Here is a 17,549-nt window from a genome sequence, read left to right on the forward strand (position 1 = left end):
GGCCAGCATGCCCTGTTCCTCATGGTGCCTCGTGCTGGTCAGGGCTCCAGTGGGTGTAAGCAGGGTGCACACGCCTCTTCCGCCTCTGTGGTCCATGCTGATGTGTTCCCTGGTGGCAATGACTTAGAAAAGGCTGAATCCTGTTGTTGAGGTGCTTGCAGGAGCCAGCTGATAGCCTCACTGAAATCAGCACTCTTAGAATCATAGAATCACTTAGGTTGGAAAAGACCTCTAAAATCATAAAGTCCAGTTCTTGCAAAAGTAAGGGTAACCTTACTGAATACCTACCTTAGTAGATAAATGTTTCCTCCTACATTGCCTAGTGTTCTTCTGCTTTGCCTCTGGCTGAGCCCCACTAGGCATTGCAGTGCTGTGCCGTTGAGAATATTTGTACCACTTACATCCCATCATATTTAGAGCTCCGAGACCTTCTCTGGGAAGGCAACGTTGTACCAGGCGACGCTGTGCTGATGTACTTGTGATACCCACCACCTAAGTCCGATGCAGCAGCGCTGGGGTAGGCTGGCCTGTCCCCAGAGCTGCAGCCAGCATTGTGTGTCTCACCATCAATCTCTTTGCACCCTGTCCTTAGCTCCGCAGGTGATTCGTAAGATCAGGGCTGAACAATTTTCCGATGCATCAGGAAACCTGAAACTTTGGTGCCAGTTCTTCAATATTTTGAGTGATTCTAAGCTGATGTGGTACAAGGACGAGATCCCTGTAGCAGAAGCACAAAGGAGGTAACCTGCCAGCTCCACTTCATTGTAGTCCTTGTGCATAGCCCTGGGTTCATGTGTTAAATCCAGCTCTGGCCATTGTGTTTACTGTGGTAAAGGTGCCCCTTTTCTTAAGGCTGCATGGGAAGCTCATTGCATGGCACGGTATGTTGTGAACTTTATTTGCTCAGTGCCCTGGGAGGGAGGATTGGTCAGACAGGGAATTGCTGCCCTACTTGTCCTACTGATGCTTCATCTAGAGTCTGGCTCAAGGGCTGATGCTTTGAGTCACGGAGCCCAGGGGAGGGCAGGGGCTGATCCAGACCTTGGAGAGTGCAGGGAAAGTGTTGTGCCCATCTCAGAGCTTGAAAGCTGGGAGCAAACTACAGAACTGGGACCCCAAGTGATACAGGGGAGGGGAGGGCTGGTAGCTGTGCTGGGAGGGCCTGTACACTGCACTTCCATGTAACCAACACTGGCAAGCACCAAAGGAGAAAAAAGTAGCTCTGGTTTTGCTCTCCCTACCCCTTGGCACTGCCCTTGCACAGGAAAAGAACTGTGTGGCTTGTATCTGGGATGCTCCTTTGGGTGTGTTATGGAGAACAGCTTGTGCTCAAGCCCAGGTGAGCTCTAGCTTGTGTGAGAACATCATCCACATTGGATGAGATTTGCCTGATGCCTCTAAGAGTCATGTGAGTGAGGATCCTTTAAAATGGGCAGTCAGAAAGAGATGCTTCTGGGGCACCAGTGATGTCCTGCGGCAGATACTTGAGCTGAGGCAGATGGACTAGGAGTGTCCGTTTCCTTCTAGCTGAACAGTGTGGCCAGCTCAGCCGTGGGTCTCGGGATGAATGTCTCACCTCCTTCCTCTGCAACCTGTTATCCCCTTGCCAGTTCACGCTGGCCATGCAAGGCAGAAATGGGCTTTTGGTTCTTGCGGGGACCAGTCTGCCTGGTGTGCTGCCACCTTGGCCGGGGGATGCCAGCCCAAAGCTTGGTTCTGCAGGTTCATGTTTTATTGGTTCCTTGGAAAGGGAGAGGTTGCAGGATGGGGAGTAGCGTCTGCCCTCACTCCTGAATGGCTGAAAACGTGGCAGGAAGCTGGACACCTCTGTGTTTGGCTTCCAGCTATCTCATCCAGACAAGCATTTATTAGCCAGATACAGCCCTGACCTAGCCACACTCAGAGGCAACCACCTTTATCAGCATGTAGCCCAACTCTGGCCAGAGTTTGCAGGGCTTGCCTGGGAGATGTGCACATCCGTGAGTATGAAGGGCAAGCCTCCTGATGCCGTGAGGTGCCAGGGGAGCAGCTAGGATGCTCCTGCCTTCCTGCATGCCCACAGGCTGGCTTCCTTTCCAGCCCTCTGCCTGCCCTCCAAAGTCAGCACGGTGCCCACCGCAGCGCCCTGGCTGGTGACGGGGCTCCAGGTGTCCCCATGCACTGCATGAGGCTGACACCTTGCTCTGATTTCTTCCAGTGCTGGCGATGAGGGCCAGGCAGCCTTGGCCATCGTGCAGGCATCCCAGAAGGACTGCGGGGTCTACCGCTGTGTGATCAGCAATGAGTACGGCACTGACTCCACAGATTTCCTGCTCAGCCCAGAAGGTGAGGAGCCTTCAGCAGCCTGGTGGGCTCTAACAGCTGCCGGGGTGTGCGGTGGGGTGGCACGGCGAGCCACAGGGAGGGTTTGGTGCTGGGCTGCAGAGCGGGAGCCCTGCAAGCCACCTTGGCAAGGTGCATCTGCCTCCACGTGCTGCTTTGTGAGCAATTCGTGCCTTCCTCCTTGCCATCCCTCCGTGTGGAAGTGCGTGGGCCCTGAGGCAGGATGGGATCCTGGCTGAACCCTGACTCCTCTCCTGCTTTATGTCTCCTCCAGTGCTGTCAGGATTTATCTTGCGGGAAGAGATCGAAGGTAAGGGTGATGTGCTGACAAGCTGCTGCCCCCACCACCCCACCTTGCTGTGGTGTGGGCAGGACGTGCCTGCGTTGTCCCTTCTCACCAGCTCTTCCCTCCACCAGTTGGAGAGGAGATCGAGATGACGCCCATGGTGTTTGCGAAGGGCTTGGCTGACTCAGGCTACTGGGGGGATAAGTTCTTCGGGCGTGTGGTGAGTGAGGACATGGAAGTGGGTGCTGGCTTCCTGCGCAAAGCCTGCCGTGCGAGAGCCATCTACGGCCTAGAGCCCATCTTCGAGTCCGGCCACACCTGCGTCATCAAAGTGCACAATTTTATTGTCTTTGGGACCAAGAATGAGAACAGCCTCCTCGAGAAGAACTATGATATCACCATACAGGTGGGCACTGCAGGCTGGCACTCTTGTGGGGAGACCCCACTTTTTCCCCATCTGTTGGCACCACGGTCCCCAGCTCTATGCCTGCTTTCTTTATTTCCTTCCAGTTTTTGAATGCTTTGGATGGGTCAAGCCATATCCCTGTGGGCTTCAGCCCTTCTCTCTGAGCAACTCAGAGCTGCTCAGAGCTTTCCTGACACTTATCCTTTGACTGCTGGGACAGGGGAACAACTGGGAGTGGGCCCAAGGGATGCTTTCCCAGGAGGGGGGTCCCAGGGCTTTGTTGCAGGCTGGTTGGCACAAGGAGGGACAGGGCCCTGACTCTCCTGCTTGAATCTCCAGGAATGTAAAATCCAGAACTCTAGCCGTGAGTACTGCAAGATCTTTGCTGCTGAGGCACGAGCCGTCCCTGATTTTGGAGCAGTGCCTGAGTAAGTAGGGTGCTGCAGCCCCTTGGGCTTGACAGTGGGGCAGAGCTTCTTGGGAGATGGTGGGAGGGTTCTCCATGGGGCACTGGGGACATACCAGAGGGCAGCAACTTCTTCTCCTACTCTCAAGCAGGAGACGTTTGGGGGGAAGGCAAAAGCCAGAGACTGATGTGTGGATCTCCATTTGCTGAGCTGGGAAAGCTGGTGCTTACCCCAGCTGTGTGCTACCACACAGGATAATTCCTCTGTACCTGATTTACCGACCGGCCAACAACATCCCTTACGCCACGATGGAGGAGGACCTGGGTGGGCCCTGTGAGCAGTACTGTGTCACCGAGAGAGATGGCAGCTTGGTGGCACGAGGCACCTCGGAGATTGTGCTCAAATGCTGTGCCTTCCAGCATTGGGTATACCAGTGGACGAATGGAAACATCCTTGTGACTGACATGGAAGGTAAAGGGATATTCCCACCCAATTCCCGTGGCCCTTCACCACTCATGGGCTTGCAAAAGGAGGAGAACTAGCCCCAGCCTTGCCCTCCTGACTGTTTCCCGATGTGCCTTGGAGCCCTGCTTCAAGGGTGATGAGCTGCCCTTGGCTCCAGTGCCCATCCTTGCCTGGGCAGGGACTGGTTGTCCTCCCTTTCATTGCAGGAGTGGGCTGGAAGATGACCAACGTGCGGATAGCTACCAACCTCAAAGGGTGAGTGACCCTCCAGATGGTGGCATAGGGTGGCCTCATGCTCCCCAGCTCCGCTGCTTGCATGGTGTGGGGCACGATAGTAAGCGCGGCCGGGCTCCATCCTCGCCATCCAGTGGGACGTCTCCGAGCACGAGGTGAGGCTGAGTGTGTCTGTGTTGGCAGGTACCAGGGGCTGAAGGAAAGCTGCTTCCCCTCCCTGTTGGAGCAATTCGCAGCCACTCACCAGTGCAACCATTACTGCAGCATCCTGGGCCTGAAGACTCTGGAGCCAGCCAAACCCAAGGGCCCCAAAAGCCCCTCCACAGGCAGGAAATCAGCCCAGTCCAGCCCCCAGCTTCCGAAGAAGGGGATGGCGAGTCCCCAGGGCACCCGGAAGGCTACTGTGAGCCCCAGGAGCTCCCGGAGAGCAGTGGAAGCAGGGGAGGCCCAAGCAGCCTCCAAACTCAGGTCTGGAGAGGGCAGCGGGTCTGGTTGCCCGCAGTAGTCGGAGCTGCGGCCGTGGGAACCCCCACTCCGCCCACCAGCCCAAGCAGCCGGAGGGCAGCGTGCGACCGCGTGCTGCAGCTGCTCTCATCCCTTTGCTCCTGCCCCGGCTCGTCACGTTTGTGTTGTGTGGTGTGTGCTAGCGCAAGCCACTCGACTGGCTTCGCAGCAGGGCCGGCACAGCTGTGGGCATTGCGGCACCCACCCGTGGGCCCCCTCTCACAGACCTCTCTATAGAAGCTGCGTGGGGCTGTGCACGCCCCTGCACTGGGACTTGCTTTCCACTCTTGCCTCTTTCCATTTGGCTTGCTTGAACTGGTGCATTCAAGACATGGGCCGTCAGAACAGCTGCCTCAGGCTTTGCCTATACCGTGCCTCATTCCTGGCGGTGTCCCAGCGCTCCCCTGAGCTGACCAGGAGTATGGGCTCTCCTCCTGGCTCCCAGCTCTTTTCTGCTCCCCCAGCACGTGTCACCACTCCTGTCCCTCTTCATGTCCTCCGTAAAGCCCAGGCAGTGCTCGGTGTCAGGGGTGTGAACCAAACCAGAGCCTGACTGGTCCTTTGCATGCTGATTTAAATTGTTTTGCTGCAGTGGGGTTTAGCGGTGAGCTGCAGCACTTGTGCTTGCCTGCTGCTATTGCTTGGGGCTCTGGGGTGCAGGCCAGCCCCGTGGCAGGGTGCTGGTGTCAGTGCCAGCAGCTGCATGGGGCCAGAGTTGCACCCCCCTCCTGGCCTCTCTGGCCGGGTGGGTGCTGAGGGCAGTGGTGCTGCTACAGGTAAGGATGCTCTACCTCACATGGGGCGCCCAGGAGTGGGGCATTGCTGGCCGCGTGTGGTTAGCGTCACCCCTGCTTGGCGCAGTTACCCCAGTGGCAGTGTCTGCCCCTGTCCCTGCTGCCCTGGTGCCAGACAGAGGCCAGTTCTGGGCCCCAGGGCCGTGTGCTCTGGCCGTGGTGGGAGGCATCGACGAGTGGGCAGCGGTGCTCCTACTGCGAAGTAAAGCTCCCCACAGTGGGACAAGCCTCCTTTGTCTCACCCCATCACCTTCCCTAGGGCTTTGGAGAGGCGTGCTGGGTGACAGCAGTGCCACACCTAAGCATGGTGAGGGTGGTCGCATCCGAAATGGTGACTCGCTGCAGCCTGGCAGAGGAGGGAAGGGGCTGGGCTGGGAGTGAGGTATGCTCCAGTGCCCTGGTGCTGTCGTCAGATCATTGTAAAATAATGATGTACATACATGGCCGCCTTGGCAAATGGGTGTGCTCGAGTGCAATAAAGTGAGAAGGACTGGCCTGTTCCCCGGCGCTGTGGTCGCTATGGAAAAGATGAATCCAAGCACGGCGGGACGGGGAGGCTTGTGTCTGGGGAAGGAAGCAGCTTCAGCTGACAGCTTTACCCCATCTACGCCTGTTGTGGGGAGAGGAGAGGGGCTAGGGCTGGGCCCGGGCCCTGAAGCTGGCACCTGGTGGAGGCTCGGCTTGCAAGGTTTGCAGCAAAAAACAGCTATGGGGAGCTTCAGTCATGGGTACGTACAGCCTGAGGTTTATTTTGGAGCAGTTCCCCTGTGTCCAAGTGGCCAACACCCAGGGCTGCTGGTTGCAAGGTGCATGGTGCTGTCTTTCACTGGAGTGGAGAAGACCAGACACACATATCCATGCTGGTTTTTTTCGTGCCTCTGGGACTGGCACGTGCAGACCCCGATGTCCCTTTGAGCCGGCAGCAGCCTGTGAGTTTCAGGGTTCACCATGTGCAGGATGTGTGGTTGTAGTGCCCACAGCACTGCATCAGGCATTGCACGCTTTCCGCCTGGCCATCCCAGACTCCAGTGAAGGAGAGTGTCCCATTCTCCAGCACCGTGCTGAAAGGAGAGAGAGGCACGGTCAGGCCTAGAGCCACCCTACCACCCCCATCCCAAAACTGATGGTTCAGAGGCTCACGCCGGGCTCCTCATCCTCCCAGATGAGAGAGCCAGAGAGCTGGCTTGCTGGGTGCCGACTGTGCCCAGCTGCCTGAGGGTGAAGGAGATGGGATGTGCGTGCGAGCTACACGAGCCAGTCCCATCCCAGCCCTGTCTGCCACCCCCATGCACACGGGTCCCCAGGCAAGACCACATAGCTCCAGACCCTTCCCAGGGCCCGGCCACACACCTACCTAGCAAAGAGTTGCTTGCAGCACGTGTATATGGGGTAGCTGGTAGAGGTGAAGTTGGCGGTGCTGAGGAAGGTCACGCAGTCGCTCACCTCCTTTGGCACGTACATGAGGCCTGCGGGACAAGGCCTCGTGGTTTGGTCTCTGAGGGACCACACACTCAAATCCCACACCCTGACCAAGCTTGCACACCCAGTCCCATGCACCACATCCTCCCAGCTGGGTGCAGCAGTGGGAGCTCCTCACAATGCCTCAAAATCCACCCTTGAAATATCCCAATTGCAGCCCAGATGAGGGTGAGGAGCCCCAGCAGAGCAATGGGATTTGGGGGATGCTGACAAACTGCCACAGGGGGGAGAGAGCAGAGGGTTTAGAGGCCCTGTCAGAGCCGTGGGGGCGGCAGCCAGCCTTCCTACACCTGCACCAGCATTCGTAGGGGTGTTCAGCCCTTTGCCCGTTCTCCCCAGGGACCTACCTGCCAGGCAGGAGTTGAGCATGGAGACGCAGATGCCGGTGAGCAGGGCTCGCAGCACAACGGAGGCAAAGTCGCCCTTGCGGTGGGGAACAAGGGAGGCTGCGGGGACAAAGCAGAGAATAGGGCAGGTCAGATCCTTGCTCTGCTTCTGGCCCCAGTCAGGGACACAGAAGAGACATGTCCCAGGTCCCCATCTGGCTCTGCCATCCAGTGCCCTGCCCAACCACGCTGGTGTAACATCGTGTTTGGTGGTCCTGGCCATGGCCCAGCCAGTCTGCCCAGCCTATGGTGGGGGGTGTTGGCAGAGTGCCGTGCCCGCCCTGCACCCGTGAGGGATCAGTCAGAGCCCTTTGGGCTGGAGTCTCTGTTCCTTGCTTTGAACTTTGGATTTTGAACCTCTGTTCATGGCGGCACCTCAGCTTGTGGGACATGCAGGTGACCTTGCCCATGGTACGCTGCAAAATCATCTGTACCTCATGTAAGTCCCATTCCTTAGCTGCGTGCTATCAGAGACTGAACGCTGAGGCTTGAAGGCAGCAAATTCCTCCCGCCCATAGGTCCCATTGCCCCATGCCCAAGCCCCCAGGACATGGGTCACACTCACTCAGGCTTCCCAGTATGATCCCGATGGAGCTGAGGTTGGCGAATCCACAGAGTGCAAAGGTGCTGATGATCTCAGCACGCTCCTGGAGGGCACAAAGGCAGGGGACAGTCACCTCAGCCTAGCAGCAGCCCCACAGCACCCTGTGCTGAGCACCGTGTTGTAGCTCCCAGCCCAGCTAGCTAAGTCCCCACCCCAATCCTTTCTACTTCAGCTTTTTTTTGGCAGCAAGGAGGCAAGGGAGGGACAGCCTGCCTGTGGAAGAGGTCAGGCTGGCACCATGGGGGAGGCCCTACAGCATCATGATCTGCCCTGCCGGAGAGCAGAACCAGTGGGACGTGACTTCAGTGGGTCCTTCAGGATGACCCCGAACCCAGTAGTGAGTGGACATTCAAGTCTAGTTGGCTGTAGGTGTCCTCCCATCCCCCTAACCATCACCCCCCTGCCAGGCCCCGTGCCCTGTTTCAGCTGGCTCCATCACTGCCCCGTGCCCGGTGGGGTGGCAGTTGCCCTCACAGATATCCACTGCTTCTGGCCCCCGTTCCACTCCTCCAGGCCTTCCAGCCGATTCTTCTTGTATGTGGCCAGCTGCTGGTATGCCACGAACTCGTTCAGGAAGATCTTGATCCCCAGGAGCTCGGCCACCAGTGGTGAGTCTGCCCAGTCTGCCCCCATGAGAAAGGCCACGGGCATGAGGACGTAGGAGCAGACCATCTGGGAAGAGCGCGCCAGGAGGGAGCAACGTAGAGCTGAGCCTCTGTGTAGCCCCCAGCTTGGGCACCCGCTGCCAGCGTTTGCCAAGCACCAGCAAGGTGAACGCTAGGCAAGGAGGGGTCTCAGCAGTCTACTGAGGCAGCGGGCAAAGGTGGGGATGGGCAGGGGATTTGGGGATACCTGAAAGGAGAGGCCTTTGATGTCCACCATCTCCCCGAACCAGAGTAAGGCAGCATTGATGAACTCCAGCACCGCCAAGAAGGCAATGAGGTTGGCTGCGATGTTGGCCACGAGCCCCACCGAGGCAGCAGCCCCACTGCTAGCAGCTTCCAGGATGTTCTGCTCTTCCCTGGGAGAAAAAAGACCCAGACAGGCTCACATGGCCAGGCACCTCCAGTGTGAGGTTGGTCTTGCTCTGTGGATGTACTGTGCTGCACGCCACAGGGTCTCCCAACCTTCTGCCACCTGCAATACCCGAATTACTCCCGCAACTTCCCTGCTGTGGCAGGATGTGTGAGACCTCACTGCCCCATCCCTCTGCTCCCACTCACCCGCTGGAGATGTGGATGCTTTCTTTGCCCTTGAACTTGGACTCTTCCACTTCAGGGTAGACCAGTTTGGACATAGCGAGGGCACAGGGTGCAGCCATCACGGAGGCTGCAATCAGTGATGCTGCATCTATCTGCAACAGGCAGACCATGGGCTCAGGCGCTGCACCTCCATGCAAGGCTGCACAGGGCTGCCCCAAGACATGGCCAGCAAGGGCCAGCAACACCTGGAGCAGTGCAGGGCTCTCTGTTTACTCAGGGTCGGAAAGTGTCTCTGCATTTCCCATCTTGGCCATTGAGGATGTGTAGGTCTGGATGGAGACATTGCTGGAGCCGCAGCAATCATAACCTCAGAGATGTTAATCTGTTGTTGTCTGACTTAATCTTGATGATTTTTGTCCCCTCCCTGTCCCTTTCTATCATTATCAGAGCAATAAGTTGTGCAACATTGTGAACTTCTACCCCCGACGAACAGCCAAGCTCCCAGCAGGAGCAGCGTATTACCGTAACAGCCTTGTCTCACCCCTCCCCTGCCCTCTGCGTGGCAATTTCTCATTTCTCTGTCCTTTCACCCTTGGCTCCCTCCTTAAGGAGCCTAATTAATGTTTAAATAGCAGTAGCTCAGCCAGAAGGTCAAGGGGAAGGTTTATTCCCCATTATGGAGCACTGATGAGGCCACATCTGGGCACCATGTCCATCTCTGAGACAATGATGAACCGGTGAGAGCATTCCCAGAGGGCTGCGGCACGGGACAGCCAAGGAGATGCTGGAGGAGCTGGGCTTGTTCGGCTGGGAGAAAAGAGAGCTGAGCAAGTGGGAGCTGCAGTTCCCATGTACTTAAAAGGGGGCTGAAGGGAAGACACTTCCCAGAGGTGCCTGGTGAAAGGGTGAGAAGCACAGTACAGGTTGCTGTGGGGAAATTCCTGCTGGACATAAGGAAAAAAATGTTCCCAGTGAATTGGGGCATCCGTGGGGCAAACCAGAGAGGTGTGGGGGGGTGATGATAACCTGGATGAGCACCCTGCTCGGGCTTTGCCATTACCCAGTCTGGGCAAGAGGGTGGACCAGAGACCTCCAAAGGGGTCTTCCAGGTTAAATTATTCCCTGATTCAATGAGAAGATTTACCCTGATTGCTGTGGGAGGGTCCCTAGCAGAGCTCTGGGGTTTTGGCGAGGCCAGCAGAGGTGAGGTGAGACTGGGCATGGAGGCCCCTTGCCCCTTATGGAAGAGGACCACAGTGGGTCTTTTTCCCCCACAATCTGAGGGCAGTTCTGGCATGTCAGGACCCCTGAGCAGGGAAAACGTGGCTTATATCTGCCCATGCACTCACCCCAAAGGATATATAGGCTCCCATCACGCTGCCTGCAATGGTGGAAAAGCCCCCAGTCATCACAGCATGGATTTCTGAATAGGTCATGTCTGCAAGGTACGGGCGGATGAGCAGTGGGGCTTCGGTCTGTGTGAAAGAAAAGCCTCTGTTGTCACCATGCAGGGCTGTAGGTCTCCTGGGAAGGGAGGAGAAGACCCTTCCTCTGGGGCAGGCTCAGCCGCAAGGACTGAGGAGCTAGATCTCCTGCCCAGAGCCTTACCTGTCCCACAAAAATGTTCCCCGCCACGCTCAGGGTCTCAGTAGGGGTGGTGCCCATTGAGATCTGAAGCAGCCAGGAGATCTGGGGAAAGACAAGGCCACTGTGTTCCCAAAGGCTCCTGACACCCTACCACCCACCCTGTGAAGCAGGGCACTGTTTGGTCCTCCAGCCTGCCCTTGCCAAGCTGCATGGTGGTGATCTCCAGAAGTGCCCAAAGACCAGCTAGCACCATCAACCCCAGGGCTGGGCTTTCTCAGGAAGATGTGCACAAAAGAGGGGTCCTGTGTCTATCATTTTAGCAGGACAAGTCAAACCAAATTAGTACCATCCCAATTTTCCAGGGACATCCACCAACTTTTCATTGTGGCTGCAGAAACCACCAGGTCCTTCTCTTTTCCACCACCATCACAGAGCTAGACACGAGGCCATACCTTCAGGATGAGCCACTGCATGGCACCGAGGTAATAGAGGATGGACATCACACAGCTGAAGAAAACAACGATGGGCAGAGTCTGCAGACAAGACACCAGGGTGCAGGATTAAAGGGGAGTTGAGCAGCGCATCTAAGTACACTTGGGGACCAGGCTCCCCTGCCACATGGGCTGGGCATGGCATGATGTTGCATATTCAGCCCACACTATTGGGGTGCCACAACACTGGGCCAGGCCAGCAGGAGAGACAGGGACCAGTATAAATTCCCCATGGCTCTGAGGAGGTCCATGGGTGGGAACAAAGCTAAGGGAGACCCATCCTTGAGCTGGTTGAGCTCTGGACAAGGCCAGAAGAAAACCAGGCTCTGCCTCTCCCTCCCCACATCCCATTCCCCAAGCTGACCTGAAAGGCAAAGACTTCTTCAACGAGCGTGTTCCCGAAGACAAAGACGGAGCCAGCTTTGGTGTAGCCCAGGAAGATCTGCAATTGGGGATGTCATATGGTAAGAGGGAGATCTCCATGAGCTCTTCCCCTGACGTCTGTCTTCTGCCTAGCAGGTGACTGCCCCCGCAATCCCACAGCTAGATTCATTGCCCCAGCAGATAAAGACGTGCCCCCGTGAAACTTAAGCTGGGGATAGTGGTGGGGTGTCCCTGAGGCACGGGGCACTACTCCAGCCTGCAAGGGACACTGTGCCAAAGGGCCTGGGCTGTGCCACAAAACCAGGAAAGAGCTGGCTTTTTTCCAGTCTCAACAAGAATGCTGGTGTGCATTCCCTGCTGCTCCTCCAGCCCATGCCACGCTCAGCTCTACTTACTGGTCGCAAGGGGAGCTACCTGGAGGGCTTAAGCATGGGATGGGGTGAGCAGAAACAGTACCTGGATCTGGTCACCCAGCCACTGGAAAGCTTGGATGCCAGGGGTTGTTCGGAGGATGAAGAGTCCAATTAAGAATTCCAAGGCAAGACCCCAGAAAACAGCTCTCCAGGACACCTGGGGACCAAGAGTAGAATGAGGACCAAAGTGTTACCAAAGCCTACAGACTTACCTCTCTGGCTTCCTGCCCTTTCAGTGGCTCTTGGGTGATGGTCATGGGGATGCTATTTGTCAGAAATCCCCTCAGAAACCAGGTTGGTGATAGAGGAAGGAGACAAGTTGGTGGGAGTCAGGAAATGGCTGGTGAAATGTAACCTTCCAGGCTTGCCAGGGAGGAGAAGAGCAGTGGAGACCTTCTTGTGGTAGTACAGACCCCCTAGAGCAAAACTGCCTGTTCACTAACACTTTGGAGGAAGGGGATGGAGGGATTGCCCAAAACATTGAAAAGGGCTGGGTTGGAAACCCCTGGGACTTCAATCACTTCTGCCCCTCCACCCACAGGCACCTGAAGCTCAGGTACGGGTCTGGTGCTGGGTCTCTGGGTCTGCCCCAGTACGAAAGACATGGTGGAAAACAGGATGGGGGTACCACGGGGGAGCCCTGGGTTGAGCAGCAGGCAGGAGAGCAGTATGGTAGCCTTGGGGCTCCAGCCATCCAGCCTGGGCTCTGCTCCCCAGGCTGTGGCCAGCTCTGCCCAGGGGCCCTGCTGGGCTTTTGCGTCCTCCAGGGAGCCTGTGGACTTCTCCCCTGCTCCAGCCATGGGCCATCAGGGGATGATAATGGGAAAGAAGCATTTGTTCCTCACATCCTCCTCAGCTCTCAGTGCTGGGTGGCCACCTCTTGTGAGGCCATGCCACACCTGAAACACATACTGCGCTGTGGTGCTTGGAGAAGATGAACAGAAACAGCAAAATAAAGCAGAAGCCAGCTAATGAGATGAGCTGCTCTGGATTTCTGGCGGTGTCCAAAGCCAGCCACGTGACCAGGCCGCCCAGGAGGACCACGCTCAGCAGCCTGCAAAGTAAATCCCAGACTGTCACAGAGAGGAAGTCCCCATGAAGGCAGGAGCTAATTGTGTGGGAGATGTGACCCTACGGGACATGCATCTGATGAAACCTGGGGCTCAGATGCAAATGAGGGGTACAACTAGCCGTCAGGCTACTGAGGTAGAGAGGTGGTGGCAAGCCATCTCTGCCATGGCTTTTACATGGCAGGGTCGTGCCTCATCACCCATGAGGTGCCTGCACAACACTAGGGCACATGCCCAGTGCCACCAGCTATCGGTCACGCCTGCCCCACTCTGGCCGGACGACCACAGGATAGGGGACCCAGGCTCTGGGGAAATGCGGCCTTGTCTCTTCCTCACTCACCATTTCAGCCATGGCCAGGACTTTTGAAAGCATTTCTGAACGGGGCTGAGGAGCAGCAATACCTTTGCCCCCCAGTGCTTCTTGAAGAGGCTCCATAAGATGAAGAAGACAACCACAGCAGTTATGATGAGCAAGGCAAGGGCTCGCTGGAAGTTGAGCCAACAGGCCGCAATGAGGTAGCACAGGTAGGCTGGAGAAGGCACGTAGGGGGTCAGAAACATCAGAACCATAGGGATTCACAATACTAACTGTGGCAAACAATGAGGTCTGTTTCCTCAAAACATCCTTCCCTGGCCACCCTTGAGGCTCTTGTTTATGCGTGGGGAGGATTTAGGTAGCACGAACTGAGCAGCCAGGCTCCTTGGTGACAGCATCTCAGCTGTTTGGGTGCACACAGAGTGAGAAGAGGCAGAGCAAACTCTTTGTGCAAGTGGAGAAAGGGGAGGACAGTGAGGTGCAGGTAGCTCATGGACAGGAGCAGTGGGGTGAGGGGGACTTGGACAATGGGGCTGGTGAGCATAGACACAACCTCCATGTGAGCAGTGGTGCCTGGTGCTCAGAGGCTGGGGGCAGAGCCAGCCCAGGGTATGTGGAGATGGGGTCTCAGTGCTGGGAAGTCCTCACCTGCTCCAAGGATCCCCCAGAAGACTATCCGCAGTGTCTTGGCATGAGCCTTGCAGAAGCGCTTTGCCTTGGATGCTGGCTGCAGAGCCTTCCTGGGGAGAGTCACACACCATTCATCCCGAAGATCAGCCCAATTTCAGACTTGCTATGACCACTGGAAATACTTTACATGCATGAATCTACAGGGGTTATCCTACCTGCAGTATGAGGAGACTCTCCCTTTCCCTTCTCCTCGCCTTTCCTCCTTGCTCCCACCAGGCGGACCATCATGGTCCTCGTGGAGTCTCTCCTCACCCTGGAAAACATTGTTAGCTGGAGCACCCCAAGCTGCTTCTGTGGCCCTGTGGGAGGGGAAGGGGAGGGGGTTTACCAGGGATTCGAAAGCTGGGTTGTCTATGCCCTTCTCAAGGTTGTCCAGGGATATCTGGTTTTCTTCCATCTCCAGGTGCGCTGTTGCTTCACTGCATTAGAGAAACAGCACGGTGAGGGACCAGCTGGCCGGGGAGAGAAAGCTGGAATCAGTTCTGGGAGGGACAAATATCTGACCCCTGTTGACAGTTTGGGGTCTCTGAGGAGAACACCCTTTGTAGTTAGCATTCAGAGCATCTCCTGCACCAGCAAAGCACCAGACCATCCCGTGGTGTCCTCAAGCCATGGGGCTGGTGCGCTGGCTTGCTTGTTCTCCTGTAATTATGGGAGGGTCCTTGCTCTTCCATGCTTCCAAAGAATTACAGGAGAGGATTAGACCCCAGCAATGCTGCAGGGAGAGCTAGCACCCCTCCTCCAAGGTGGAGAAGATGTTTGCAAAAATGTTGTGGGGGTTTGCGAAAAATAAGAGTGGTCGCATGTCCCATCAAGAGCTCTTGGAGCACCCGTGTCCTTCAGACGAGGATAAGGAAGGTCTTTTCCTGATAGTAACTAGAACAGCACAGGAGTGATGGGTAGGAGTAAACTGTGATTTGCATGGGGACTAGTCCTAAAGGAGGATTGTACTGGGAGAACTGGTCCAGCAAAGCTAGAAGAACCAGTGTTCCCACCAGTGCAGGGCTCCTTGCAGCATCTCATTTGGCCACCCGACCGCTACCTCTACCTGGAAGAAGGACAGGGGAAGTGCAGAGAAGTCACAGAGAAGGCAGCGGGTGACTGCAGGAGCACTTTTGCGTGAGGACAGAGGGAATGGCGAGGAGTCCTTGCACTGGAGGTGTGCATGTCAGGATGGCAAGGACAAGGCGGAGAGGGAAGGCCCCCTCCAGCCCAGGGACCCCCCCAGCACCTCCCAGTCCCAGGGTCTGGGGACCCCCTCGGAGCTTCCCCAGTGTTCCCAGCTCCCCCCAGAGCTGCAGGCACTTGCACCCTGAGGCAGGAGGGGTCCAGTGCCCACTCCCCCCCCCCATGGCTCTGCTGTCTTTTATTTTGCCAAGGCCTCCTTGGCCGCCCTCCTCCCTGGGAGTGGTGCCAGGTGGGCAGGCAGACAATCAACACCCCCCTCCCATGCCCCCTGTGCCCCCTGTGTGGGGACATGGTGCCCCCCACGGTCCCTGCCCGGCCGTGGGACAGCACAGCCACACGTAGGGCCCTTGTCCTTGTCCCCCACCCCAGTCCCTGAGCCCGCTGGGCCCCAGTGCTCACCCGCCAGCCCCGCAGCTCCGGCCTGGTGCCGTGCAGTTACGGATTAACAGCTCAGTCCAAAGAGCTGGGTCAACCCATAGCGATAGCTCGGCTCCTCCCGGGCTCACGCCCTGGCGCCCAGCCCTGGCTGCACCGTCAGCCGCGAGGGTGCTCGGAGGAGCACGGCGGGGCAGCCACGGCAGCACCCTGCGGCCAAACCCCTGCGGTGCTCCCGTCCCAGCAGGGAGCTTTGCAGGAAGCAAGCTGGAAGAAGAAATGCCAGGAAAAAATTCGAAAAGGGCGTTAGGCAGAGGGATATGGCGGCGCAAAGTTGCATTAGGCAGAGGGATGCAGGATGGACGGCCAAAGCCTGGCTTGGAAACAACTTTTCAAGGCAGGACGTTGCAGGGTGCACCCCCGCGGGCATGCACGGCGCCGGCATCACCCCGCTGCGCTGAGTGCCCGTTGTCGCGGTCAACCCCGAGCAGCAGCGGCGGGGGTTTTGCACCTCCCCAGCACAGGCCGCAGGGAGCCCGGCCCCCAGGCGCTGCCTGCAGGGGGCCCCGCCCCCCCCGCGCTTAACAGCGCGCCCGGCGAGCTGGGCGCCCAGAGCCCCGGTAGCGCGCCGTGATCGTATAGTGGTTAGTACTCTGCGTTGTGGCCGCAGCAACCTCGGTTCGAATCCGAGTCACGGCATCGCCCCGGCGGTACCACGGCACACGGGCTCCGATATTTTTTTCTTTTTTTCCTCATTCCTCTCCTTTACCGACGTGTGCCAGCGCGCCCACTCGCATCGCCCCCGTCACACGGACGCCTTGCACGCCCGTCCCGCTCGGTTCCACAATTTTCGCTCGGGGGAGCCCCGCGGCGGTAACGCGGCCTCGGGGGCCGGCGGGGGGCCTGGCTCCGGTCCCCGGCCGTGCCCGGCAGCTGCGGCAGGGACCCCGGGCGCCTTCCCCGGCCTCGGCCCGGCCCCGCAGCCCCCGGCGAGGCGGCGGAGGGAGCCGGTGGGGGTAGCGGTGGCGGGGGGGGGAACGAGCGAAAATTGTGCAAAAAGCGGGGCGAAAGTGTAAAAGGCGACGCGAAGGGCGCGCTGGCACACGTCGGTAAAGGAGAGGAATGAGAAAGAAAAAAGAAAAGATATCGGAGCCCGTGTGCCGTGGTACCGCCGGGGCGATGCCGTGACTCGGATTCGAACCGAGGTTGCTGCGGCCACAACGCAGAGTACTAACCACTATACGATCACGGCGCGCTACCGGGGCTCTGGGCGCCGAGCTCGCCGGGCGCGCTGTTAAGCGCAGGAGGCGCTGAGCTCACGGCGGGGCGGGCCGCGAGGCGTTGCCATGGCGACGCGGGGGGGGAAGGGGGCGGCCCCCTCCTCCGCTCGGCCGCGTGCGCCTGCGCGCCCCGCGCGGCCGTGCCCTCGCGCCGTGTGGGCTGCTAGCGGCGCCGGTCCCGGAGCCTCTGACAGCGTTTTTCACGTTCATAGCGGCCATCTAGTTCTGGTTGAATTTGATAAAACCAAGGCTCACAACAAAGGAGCTCTGCATCAGAGGAGGCGCTCCTGTCACTCCGTGCCTGTATACCAAAAGAGCTCGGAGGTGTGAAGGAACGGGTTTCTGGCCCCCCTTTGCCCATGCCCATCTCCTTCTTTCCTCAGCCTCTGCTCTTAACGTGCCCCAGGCCCTGGTGTATGTGCTGGTCCCTCAGTGGCAGTGGGAACCGCTGCGTCTCCACAACACCAAACCCGGGAGCTGGTGGATGAGGGGCTCTCTGGTGGTATCTCTGAATGCCCCGCGTGCCTGGGTGGCTTTTGGCCACCTCCTGCCCCAGTGCTGCCTTTCACCTTCCCTTGTCTGCATCCAAAGGGTCCCAGTTCACCCTTCCCGCAGGGCTACAGTGGTGCTCCTGCTCATCTGTGGCCAACCTTGTCACCATCTGTG

At 57.9% G+C, this 17,549-nt stretch overlaps 2 protein-coding genes and 2 non-coding genes across 5 annotated transcripts in view; 2 read left to right on the forward strand and 2 right to left on the reverse strand.

Moving 5' to 3' along the window:
* Nucleotides 1–5,961, forward strand: part of ALPK3 (alpha kinase 3) — a 34,270-nt gene extending 28,309 nt beyond the window's left edge. Inside the window, 8 exon segments of the mRNA XM_040570075.1 lie at nt 593–740; nt 2,198–2,325; nt 2,597–2,632; nt 2,740–3,014; nt 3,354–3,442; nt 3,675–3,892; nt 4,093–4,141; nt 4,304–5,961. Coding sequence (XP_040426009.1) covers nt 593–740; nt 2,198–2,325; nt 2,597–2,632; nt 2,740–3,014; nt 3,354–3,442; nt 3,675–3,892; nt 4,093–4,141; nt 4,304–4,625 — 1,265 coding nt within the window. The 3' untranslated portion in view covers nt 4,626–5,961.
* A 179-nt stretch (nt 5,962–6,140) lies between these two features.
* Nucleotides 6,141–16,192, reverse strand: LOC121076216 (sodium/nucleoside cotransporter 1-like). Of its 2 annotated transcripts, XM_040570345.1 has the most exons (18): nt 15,628–16,192; nt 14,369–14,492; nt 14,196–14,293; nt 13,999–14,090; nt 13,375–13,564; nt 12,877–13,018; nt 12,008–12,121; nt 11,532–11,609; nt 11,129–11,209; nt 10,698–10,778; nt 10,439–10,564; nt 9,111–9,241; nt 8,740–8,908; nt 8,362–8,559; nt 7,849–7,930; nt 7,245–7,343; nt 6,773–6,884; nt 6,141–6,479 (listed from the first exon to the last, which is right to left on the reverse strand). In XM_040570345.1, the coding sequence occupies exons 2-18, from the start codon at nt 14,435–14,437 to the stop codon at nt 6,362–6,364; spliced, it is 1,980 nt and encodes a 659-aa protein (XP_040426279.1). In that variant the 5' UTR covers nt 14,438–14,492; nt 15,628–16,192; the 3' UTR covers nt 6,141–6,361. The 2 variants fall into 2 exon arrangements, with proteins under 2 accessions (XP_040426279.1, XP_040426280.1); XM_040570346.1 differs by lacking the exon at nt 12,877–13,018 and having other exon boundaries at nt 13,437–13,564.
* Nucleotides 16,193–16,230: 38 nt separating this feature from the next.
* TRNAH-GUG lies at nt 16,231–16,302 on the forward strand. Its single transcript has one exon. It is a non-coding gene; the product is annotated as a tRNA-His (tRNA).
* A 481-nt stretch (nt 16,303–16,783) lies between these two features.
* Nucleotides 16,784–16,855, reverse strand: TRNAH-GUG. The gene has a single exon. It is a non-coding gene; the product is annotated as a tRNA-His (tRNA).
* Between the last annotated feature and the right edge of the window lie 694 nt (nt 16,856–17,549).

Source organism: Cygnus olor, chromosome 11 (assembly GCF_009769625.2).
Source record: "Cygnus olor isolate bCygOlo1 chromosome 11, bCygOlo1.pri.v2, whole genome shotgun sequence".
NCBI classification, from domain to species: Eukaryota; Metazoa; Chordata; class Aves; order Anseriformes; family Anatidae; genus Cygnus; species Cygnus olor.

Coding starts and splice junctions, on each gene's coding strand:
- LOC121076216 (XM_040570345.1), bottom strand. CDS start 14,437: ATGGAAGAAAACCAGATATCCCTGGACAACCTTGAGAAGGGCATAGAC. Junction 11,610..12,007: donor GGCTGGGTGACCAGATCCAG/GTACTGTTTCTG, acceptor CCCCAATTGCAG/ATCTTCCTGGGCTACACCAA. Junction 7,931..8,361: donor GCCAGAAGCAGTGGATATCT/GTGAGGGCAACT, acceptor TGTGCCCTCCAG/GAGCGTGCTGAGATCATCAG.